This window comes from Haliotis cracherodii, unplaced genomic scaffold (genome assembly GCF_022045235.1).
Source record: "Haliotis cracherodii isolate W230 unplaced genomic scaffold, xgHalCrac1.p SCAF_2, whole genome shotgun sequence".
In the NCBI taxonomy this organism is placed as follows: domain Eukaryota; kingdom Metazoa; phylum Mollusca; class Gastropoda; order Lepetellida; family Haliotidae; genus Haliotis; species Haliotis cracherodii.
Window position 1 is genome coordinate 284573 of NW_027266275.1, and position 11099 is coordinate 295671.

Below are 11099 nucleotides of genomic sequence, written 5' to 3' on the forward strand. Positions count from 1 at the left end.
CGAGTCATGTACATGGACGTCAGATAGTGTTCAATGTGTTTGTATAGCGAGTCATGTGCTCACCCAGGTGGACGTCAGATAGTGTTCAATGTGTTTCTATAGCGAGTCGTGTACTCAGGTAGGCTTCAAATAGCGTTCAAGTTTCTGTATAGCGAATCGTGTACTCAGGTAGACGTCCGATAGTGTTCAAAGTGTCTGTATAGCGAGTCATGTACTCAGGTAGACGTCAGATAGTGTTCAATGTGTCTGTATGGCGATGCATGTACTCAGGTAGGCTGTCAGATAGTGTTCAATGTGTCTGTATAGCGAGTCATGTACTCAGGTGGACGTCAGATAGTGTTCAATGTGTCTGTATGGCGATGCATGTACTCAGGTAGGCTGTCAGATAGTGTTCAATGTGTCTGTAGTGCGAGCCATGTACTCACTCAGGTTGACGTCAGATTGGTTTAAGTACCTACTTCATTTAAAGTTGCCCTTTAAAGAAGTCCATGATGTTAGACAGTTTTGTTAATTTTCTTACATTTCTTGCTCTCCAGAAACAAACATGTCCGATCTTGACAACACTCTGATGGCGCCGAACGAAGCAGACGACATCCGGTCGTCACACATGTCAGAACTAACTACTGCACTTGGCGCCATCTGGCGGAAACGTCTTTACACTGACCTGACGCTGGTGGTAGACGGGAAGGGGCTCAAGTGCCACAGGGCCATATTAGCGGCAGCCTCGCCCTACTTCCACTCCAGACTCTTCAACGGCAAGAGGGAATCCACAACAGATAAGCTGTATGTCAACACCGTGTCTAGATCTGTGATGGCACAAGTGCTAGAGTTTATATATTTTGGTGACTGCCACATCACAGACAAGAATGGACAAGCCATAATGAAAGCGGCGTATACATATGAAATAAGTGGACTTAGAAAGAAATGTGACTATTTTCTAAGTGAAAAAGTGAACGCAGAGAATGCTCTGAAGATGTACGTGTTCGCCACGGAAACGAGATCGCCTTTCTTGGAGCAAGCCGCTCGCGCGGTGGTGGTGAAACATGTTGTCAGATTCGCACAAATGAGGCTGTTTAAATCTCTTGCTCCAGCAGAACTGATCAGAATCATTAGTGACAACGAGTTGTGCGTACCCAATGAGGAGGTGGTGTGTGACATAATTCTCCAGTGGGCGACGCACGATAAGGTCAACCGGAAACACGTTCTTGGAGAAATATTCAAATATGTCCGCCTGCCGAACGTGAAGGAAGACTACATCAGGCAGGTGCTGGAGAACAATGCCCTGATCAGGGACAACAGTGACTGCATCAAATTGATGAATGAAGCTAAAGTGTTTCATTCAGACCCTGGGCGACGACATGAGACAACGTCATCACGCCTTGACTGTCGCGAAGACGCACATATCGACGACGTCGTTGTTATCATTGGAGGAGCCATGTCAGGGGACTCCAGGTTCAAGTGCAATCAAATGGTTGTCGCCTTTAACCTGAATCTTAAGAAATGGTTCCCCTTGGCTTCCCTTCCGTACGGCTTTGACTCGGGTACAGCTTCTTGCACGTCTGGGAACGACATCTACATCAGTGGGGGCGGCGACTCCAGACAGGCGCTGGCCTTGTATGAGAGCAAGGAGGACGTGTGGCATGTCTGTGCCCCGATGCTGACTGGGAGGAGGGGCCACGCTATGGTTCCCTTCGGGCTGAGTCTGTACGTGTTTGGGGGAGCCATCGGTCAGCGTCCCGAAGGCAAGCTGAGAATGACGGCCTCGATCGAGGAATACGACATGCACGAGAATACGTGGCATCAGTGTGGACAGATGGCGGAGTCTGTGTGGGGGATGTCCGCGGCTGTGTGTGGGGAGAGCGTGTTTCTGATGGGGGGGTATATAGACAGAGAGACCCCCACGACCATCATACAGATGTACGACCCCACTCTGAAGACGTGTTCCGTTGTAAGTAGTCTCCCCTTCCCATGCGGCCTGTCCAGAGCAGTAATCACAGACGACGTCTACCTCCTCTGCCCGACTGGGGACATCCTCCACTCCCGCGACTGCCTCGCATTCAATCACGTGGCCACCCTCCCCCACTTCACCCGTGCTCTGTTCGGAGTGGCCCCCCACCAGGGCGACGTGCTCATGTTTGGGGGGAAGTACGGTAATGATGTGTTTGAGGACATTCTGGTGCTGGACCTCAAGACAATGGCAGTCAGTTTTATACCGGAGAAGTTGTACAAACCCGTGTGGGGATTTGCTTGTGTAAAAACATGTCTGCCGCGAAGGAACATGATGAAAACAGCTATTACTGAATTATGGGATTAGAAGGATGTTGGTATATGGCGAGACCGCCGGCATGGCGGTGTGACGGTCGTTTATATCGAGATCCCATCACATATTTGACGGAAGCTTCAGATACATTGGTGTAGGACTTGCACCTTTACCTGGTTGACTTGTTATTATATATGGAACGTATTAAATAGTTTTATCAAGATTTGTGTTGTTTAGTACAGTTACTATTTCCACACATAGAATCTCAATTCTAGTATGACAGGGGCGGTGGGGTAGCCTAGTGGTTAAAGTGTTCGCTCGTCACGCCAAAGATCAGGTTCGATTCTCCACATGTGTGAAGCCCATTTCTGGCGTTCCCCGGCCGTGATATTGCTGGATCATTGCTAAAAGCAGCGTGAAGCAATACTCACACACTCTAGTATGACACATTCCACAAACCTTTTCACCACCATAGCTTCGTTTTTAATCCGTATGACACGTTACATATAGCCTCCAATGAAATTACACTCATGTTACATAAAGCCTCCAATGAAATTACACTTATGTTACATATAGCCTCCAATGAAATTACACTCATGTTACATATAGCCTCCAATGAAATTACACTTATGTTACATATAGCCTCCAATGAAATTAAACTTATGTTACATATAGCCTCCAATGAAATTACACTTATGTTACATATAGCCTCCAATGAAATTACACTTATGTTACATATAGCCGCCAATGAAATTACACTCATGTTACATATAGCCTCCAATGAAATTACACTCATGTTACATATAGCCTCCAATGAAATTACACTCATGTTACATATAGCCTCCAATGCAATTACACTCATGTTACATATAGCCTCCAATGAAATTACACTTATGTTACATATAGCCTCCAATGAAATTACCATTGGTGGAGGTGGTATAGTAACAGTCGTAGCCTATATGGTGCCTGCAGGTGTGCGTGCGTTCTGCACCTTTCTGCTTGTAACGCGTTGGCCAGGTGTGGGAGTGTCTGTGGCGTGTACACACTTCGATCGAGTTCATCCCAGAGGTGTTTGATTGGGTTGAGATCTGGAGATCTGGACGGCCAGGGCAAGGCATTAATGTTGGCATTATGAAGGTAGTCTACCATGACACGAATTGTGTTCGGTGGACCGTTGTCCTGTTGAAACAGCTCCCTTTGGCGGTCAATGATTGGAAGAAGGTGGGGTTGAAGAATATGATTCATGTAGCGATTTGCTGTCAAATTTACCTGAACCACAACAAAGTCAGATCTCCTGGTGTAGGATATGGTGCCCAACACCATGACACTATCGACACCGAAATTGTGGAATTCACGTACACAATGTGGGGCAAAACGCTCATTTTGACGAAGATAAACTCGTTGTCTTCCATCTTGCCGGTGAATATTCATCACTAAACCACACTCGTCTCCAGTTTCTCAAACTCCAATGCTGTAAGGCATCATGGCGCCAACGCAAGCGTCGCTGTCGATGGACCTGTTACAAAATAGCTACGATAACTGGTCTTCTTGGTCGGATTCCAGCCTCGCGAAGATGTTTCCTGACAGTCTGGTCCGATATCCTCCTCAAACCAGGGATGCGTCTTGCAGTCTCCGTAGCTGTGGAATTGCGATGACGTGGAAGTGGAACTGTCGAATGTAGCGATTCTGTGCAGGGATGGTAACTCTTGGTCGGCCGGTTCTCGGACGGTCTGCAGTGGAATTGAACTGTGTGTATCCGTCCCAAAGGCGGCAAATGGTGCTGTGGTAGACGTTGAAGTGACGTGCAACAGAAGACTGCGATTCCCCTCTTTGGATACGCCCTGTGGCGATGGCGCTGAGTCTCGACATTTTGGAACTTAAAAAATGTTGACAGCTGAGTAACACATTATTGGCTTATGCTTGCCTTTTATAGCCACTGCCACAATTTACGAATTCCATAATTTGAACGTGCATTTTGCTTTACTGTCTTCATCCATGACATTTTTGAACAAGTGGGACAACAATGCCGTTTAAGACATTGCATATCGACAATGGCTGCGTTTTGACGCACCGTTTGTCGAATATCAGGCCACCAACATTTTCCAATAACATATATCCAATTTACATATAGGATTTTTTGTGTAGTCAAGTTCATTGAACTGTATATTACCTGTGCGTTTCTTTTTTTTGAGGAGTGTATGTAGATTCGAATAAAAGATGCAACTTCAACATTGCAAAAATACAATATAGTAACGGTTTTTATTCAGTAGATGTGTAAATCTTTATTAGTTGTGTGAATTCTATGGACCACACTGTAATGAAGCCATTTTACTTTGAAGTTATTGGTTGTTCGGAAAAAAAATTAATACAATTGTAATGGGTTTTTTTCCATAATGGTCCGTTATTTTGGAATCAACTTCCTTTTCTCATTTTGTTTCATGGTGAACGTTTTGCATTTCCTTTACATTGTTCACTATATTTGAATAAAATAACTTGCATCCCTTAACTTCCCTACACAATATCTCTACGTTTTGAGCGGTAAAGAGCAATCCTATTCGTTGTACTCAAACGATATCGATTTGATACATCCGTACACCTTAATTGATAACATCAACACTGTATATTCTAGAAAATTGGTATTTAGTTCATTCAGTTCAGTAAATTCATCATAACTCATCGTATTTCAGACACCTGTTGATAAATTTAACGTTTGCTTACAAATATTGCTCGTGTTGAGTTCGTCATACTTCTAACCCTTGTTTGCTAAAGGCTGCAACTACTCTCGTTGGATTAAATATGTATTGACAGAGGCGTACACATGTCTGACATCGACGATGCGTGAATGTCAACTGACAAAAATGTTCAAACATCAGGGGCAGTTCATTCTAATCAAGGGGGCGGTCGGGTAGCCTTGTGATTAAAGCGTTCGCTCGTCACGCCGTAGACCCGGGTTCGATTCCCGACATGGGTACATTGTGTGAAGCCCATGTCTTGAGTCCCCCGCCGTGATATTGCTAAATCGTCGTAAAAACCATGCTCACTCACTCACTTACTTATTCTAATCATCATTTCCGGTTAAGGTGAAGAAAAACATCTAAAAGGGCAAATAAAACGCCTGTAAAATATCAATACACAGTAACTTAAGTTTACATTCTGACACTCCCACTTTAACTTAAGTTAATAACTCTCTTTTTTTGTTTTTGTTTAACATGCTTCAAGCTATAAACACATATATACACGTATGGCGTTACAAACACTGTATTTCTCTCCATATTCACATGAGAAAACTGTATGGGGAAAGAGGATCACCTTGTCTACACCCTAGTGCCATCGAATATGGAATATCAATTTTGTGTGCCGCGGATGAATTGTAGGTACTGTTGCGTGTCCGTCTGCTTGTAGTAAATAGGTTTATCCTCACTTTGCCACTCGGCCACCAGGGATTAACAGTCGCAATGTTTATACAAGCATGGGGGCCATATCACCCCTTTCGGAAGCACATTAAATGGCCTGGCCGGGCCCGTGTGCGAAATACGCATCAGTCGGAAAGCGCACGTTAAATCTCCAAAGTAAGTAAGTAAGTAAGTTCATTCACTGCAAAATGGCAAATACACAGGTGGATATTCAGTTCATTCCCAACAGTCGTGGTGGCAGAAGACTTGTATATCAAGTTATAAGTATCGCTTGAAGAGGACCAGAGGTACCAGCATCCACTGGAAGTGTTGCTTATCAACATACCCAGCTACCATCAACACATCGAACGACTTCATCACCACAGTCAACAACATCCACAACCATGACGCAAACCATACCAAAATTGCTGTTGATAAGTTTGTCGCCTCAGTGAAGAACATGGTTAAGAAGGACAGCAGATCCATTCCTTCAATTTACCTCTCAGAGTTAAATATCCATTTTCAATTGGTCGCCTTGCTTAAAACTTTTCAGGTCTAAAAGTAAAATCTCATTGTGGTCACATTCCATCTTGACTTCCACATATTCACAATTCTGTGTATATATATATATATATATATATACAAAAATGAGGTAAATGTTCACTCGGTGTACATGTAATATATAATAAAATAATAAAGTCCACGTTAGTCCATCATCTTCATTATATCAGTTTCAGACGTAGTACTTTCGTGTAACTGACAGTGACATATTGGAATTACAACTGTGACGTCATAATGTATTTACACACTCCAGCGACGACACCAAGTAATTTAACAATTGTAGGGAGACATTTGAATTAGAATATACAGTATTTGTAAAGTAACAGTGTAACATTTACGATTGAAATGAGAAATCTGTTAATACATTCTAGAGTTCAATTTGGGTTTCATCAATTGGATAAACATTTGTTCTTTTTCCAGTCTCAGCTGCTTGTAACTTGTAAATAATTTATAAAACGGAAAAATGGTAAATTTCCCGTTTCCGCAATCATCAATGTGTTTGCTGACACCTATGCATCGAACATCAGGGTCTCTAATCTGCTGTTTGTGTACAGTGACTCTATCTTCTAATTCCATGCCGATTTCACCGATGTAGTTTTCGCCGCATCCCGAACATCTCATAACATACACCACATCTTTGCTGCGGCAGTTCATGTCGGCTTTCACATTGAAACCCTTGCCATTTGCAAAAAGGAAAGTAGTACCTTCACTTATGATGTTACACGTGCCACATCTTGGTGTGTTACATCTACTTACACATGGTACACTCTCTGTACAAGAATATTTGTACTCTAGAAAGTATTAACAGATTTCTCATTTCAATCGTAAATTGATTGAACACAGTTTTAATAGGCTATCGCTTTCAACTCGTACGTAAAAACGCCCGCATGTTATCAGAAATGAGCGGGCCACTGTAACTTGATAATGCCCTCATATTACTTGACGACGGGCCATTATCACGCCCGTTGTTAGGTGACGTCATAGGATAGGGATAGGTGACGTAACGTTCAATAGTGACGTCATCTGGTTTGTTCTATGACGTTTCCATATTAGTAAAAGTGGGTCAGTGACATTCGTGTTGATTGCAGTAAATGTTTCAAAACCGATATTGTTGTTTCTTTTTATTTGATAACAAATTCCATCCATTTTAGCTATGAAAATTGCAGAAGCCCTCAGTCTTTTCAACTGCCCTCACCGTCGGCAGTTAATGGAAGACTTCGGGCTTCTGCAAATGATAATGCCCTGAAAAATAGCGTTACCCTTATGGTAACATATAGTTACGTGACGTCATAACATTTAGGAAACTATGACGTCACAATACCAAGGCGACAATGGACAAATAACTTACGCCTTTACATTTAACTTAGGCGCGTATTTATGAATGAAATGTTGCTCTTTTTGAAACAATGTAGGTTCATGATCAAAATTGAGCTTATATAGCGGGAAAACTAAAAAGTTGCCCTTTCCACATGCTTCTAAATGTTCACTGAGTGGAATCGTGCGGTTGTGTGGCTGCTTTATTTGTGAACGGTGAAGATTCATTCTTCTTTTTAATTTAAGTTCTGTCTTTCCGATATACTTTTCATTGCATCCACTACAAACAATCAAGTAAATAACATTTCTAGTATCACAAGTCATATTTTGTTTTACAGTAAATTTAGTGTCCTTGGTAATTTGGACTCAACAGCCTTCAATTATATTGCTGCAAGTTAAGCAACGTTTGTCACCGCACTCAGAAACCTGTGGAGTGATGACAACAGAATCAAATTTAGAACTTGTCAAAATCTTTCTAAGATTTTTGGGTTGTCTTTGGCTGTTGATAATTTTGTATTTGCTTAATATCTTCTCCATTTTAATACTTTGATTCAAAATAGGCAGGTATCGTTGAACCATGGATAATGTTTTTCATGATTAGGGTTGAAGGTAGATACTAGAGTTAAATTATTCCCCATATTGTTTTCTTCAGACTTTTCTCTCAGTTTTAGTTGCTTGATACTTAGCGCCTTCTGTATGCTATCTTCAATTAGCTTTGCGGGATAATTTTGATGCAGTAGGAAACTCTTAAGTTCAGCAAGGCGAGTAGTTTTAACATCATTCCCGGAAACAATGGTACAAATACGTCTTGCGAGACAGTAAGGGATATTTCGTTTTGTATGATACGGGTGACATGATCCAAAATCCAAATATTGGTGCGTATCAGTATCTTTATAAAAGATATCAGTTTGTACAAATGTCCCAGATATTAAATTGATTCTTACATCGACAAAGGTTAAACTGGATTCGCTTTTTTCCATCGTGAAATTGAGTGAAGAATGAATCTTCACCGTTCACATATAAAGCAGCCACACAACCGCACGATTCCACTCAGTGAACATTTAGAAGCATGTGGAAAGGGCAACTTTTAGTTTTCCCGCTATATAAGCTCAATTTTGATCATGAACCTACATTGTTTCAAAAAGAGAAATATTTCATTTAAGAATTGAACGTCAGTTTGGATGGGTTCATTGAAGTGTGAACGATTTAAAAGCGCTGGTTAAACTGTATGAACCTCCGAGCTTGCGATTATCACAAACAGATTCGGACGATGTGGACTGGACTGGTGGGGATTCAACGGAGTGCCTGGAAACCGGTGTGTTTTGTGTTTCAACTGTGTTTGGTGTTTGGGATTTGTCGTGTGCGATCTCCTGTAATACTTTGCTCAGCTGGTGTTTCTTGTCACCTGTGATGGATCTACTGTATGATCTTATGCTTGCTTCATTTCTATGCCCTGACAAGTACATGATGTGACGCAATTCAACAGTTGCATTGGCTAGTGATTGAATGGCAGTTGCACGAATGCAGTGAGGAGTATACACCCGGCTGAGACCTGCTTCCTTGGAAATTGTGCGAATGATCAAACCAAGTTGACGTTCCGACATGGGCTTACTCGAGTACCACACAGGGTCATTAACCATGGCACTTGATTTTGGAATGCAAAACAACTTTTCTGCATTTGGGGGCAATTTTGACATGAGAAGTTTCAAGGTTGAGACGGGACACTGTGACCTACCAGAAGCATACATGCGTTTGTCGGTAGTGTTGTTTTCTGGGTCATCAAACCCCCCGTGTGGTTTTTTTTATTGTGTCGTGTGAAACTGCAGCATATTCGCGACCCTCGTCATCAAAATGAAATTCAAAAGAACCAGGTCTCAGCTGAGAGTGAAATTCTAGGCCACGTGAAACAAAATGAACAGCAATGTCGAACCAAGCTTTATACAGAACACAGAGTGGACTCTCATGTGACAGATAATGTTGAATTTTTGTCATATCGCCATTGCCAATAATTAGCTTATGTTGTGTTGGCATAGATTGACTGTTACGGACATGGGATTTTAATTTTCCAATGAGAAGGTCATTGGCACGTTGGAATTCTTTGTCCTTTACTATGTCTATGTGGCGACCCAACAGACGGATATTTCTGTTGAGGGCAGCTCTCATATTTTTCATCGTGTTTCTATGGTACTCAGCGGACACTGGACCCTTGCCATCCTTCCTCATGTGCCGCCGCGTCTCGGCGTAGAATGCACGGAGAAGGTCGGCCAACTCACAAACCGGAATAGTAATCCAGTCGACGGATATTTTTCTCGTCTCCGATGACCAATCTGTAAAACAGGTAGGCAATTTTTTTCAGTATTTATAGATCTAGTAAATTTAAGTTTTATTACTTACTTTTTAATGTCTTATTTGTTTAACGCTAGATTACAAATTTTATTTGGCTTACTATTGAACATTTTCAAAGCCCATTTAGTATTTTTCATTGTTGATTTGCTGTGCCTCTGTTTCTCTAAATCTTGGAAGTTTTCTTCCGAAACAATCGGGTTTTTGGTTGGGGTTAATCACTAGCAGTCGCTTTGATCTCTGCGTCGGCGGCCACATCTGAGGGGGCTACAACATTGTTGCCACTCACAATTGTTTTGATGCTAGATTCCTCAGTCATTTCAGAAAACAATGAATCAAAGTCAATATCGCTCAATAAATCGATTTCCTTCACCTCAGTAGTTTTGCAAATTTCATTTTCTGCACTTGCGTCACTAGTATTCATAGATAGCCATTCCATATCAAAATCACCGTAAGGACAATCCATTTTGTTTCATGTAGCAGACAACAACAAACACCAGAACCAAAGCATTTATTTATTTTGAAGTCAGATAAAATGTTACAAGACCAGGCAAAATACTATAATTAATTTTAATGCCGATAAATGCAGGTATTAAAAAGGCAAAATAAAATAGAAAAACGAGTTGATTGTAAACACCGATCGAGAGTTCGGGGAAACCCCAGAAAGTAGTTCCGGCAAAAGTTCACACGATCAATTTCACTGAACTCCAAATATCAGATCACGTGACTACCACTTAGGCCAATCAGCATGAAAAAAATTCGTGTAAACTTCAAAGTATGAAATTATTCATAATTGTAGCACGGGTTGCGAGCGGTACCTTTGATCTTACCCGTGCTGTATCATGGTAGTAAGAGTACGGTTTGTTAAAGATCATTACCATTGGCTGGTGCCAAGATCAGCAAGCCCCGCCTACTAGCTTCAGAAATTTTAAACTTACAATGTTTCATTAGTGTTGTACACAGTGTTCAAGAGTAATAACGTAAATAAACAACAAAAAACAATAGAAATGTTTATAACTTAATTAAAAGATTACAATGTAACTGTCAAACATAAAAACAACTGGACACAGAACGCATTTTGCTAAATTCGGAAAATTAATAGTTGACATTTCTAATGTGCCTTTGAAAATTCCAAAGTTTACACTTGATTTAACAATTAGATTAAAAGTTAAACATTAACGTTAAAAGTTAACGTCATATTATACGTCACTAAATTTTACACAAACTCG

The 11099-nt window shown here is 41.4% G+C and overlaps 1 protein-coding gene across 1 annotated transcript; it reads left to right on the top strand.

Annotated features, from left to right (window-relative positions):
• Positions 1 to 544: 544 nt before the first annotated feature.
• Positions 545 to 2314, top strand: LOC139469148 (kelch-like protein 24a). The gene has a single exon (XM_071251283.1). It carries the CDS (start codon positions 545 to 547, stop codon positions 2312 to 2314), a length of 1770 nt encoding a protein of 589 aa, XP_071107384.1.
• The last annotated feature ends 8785 nt before the right edge of the window (positions 2315 to 11099 follow it).

Bases quoted from the DNA above. Each gene is read 5' to 3' on its own strand.
- LOC139469148 (XM_071251283.1), top strand. From the start codon at position 545: ATGTCCGATCTTGACAACACTCTGATGGCGCCGAACGAAGCAGACGAC.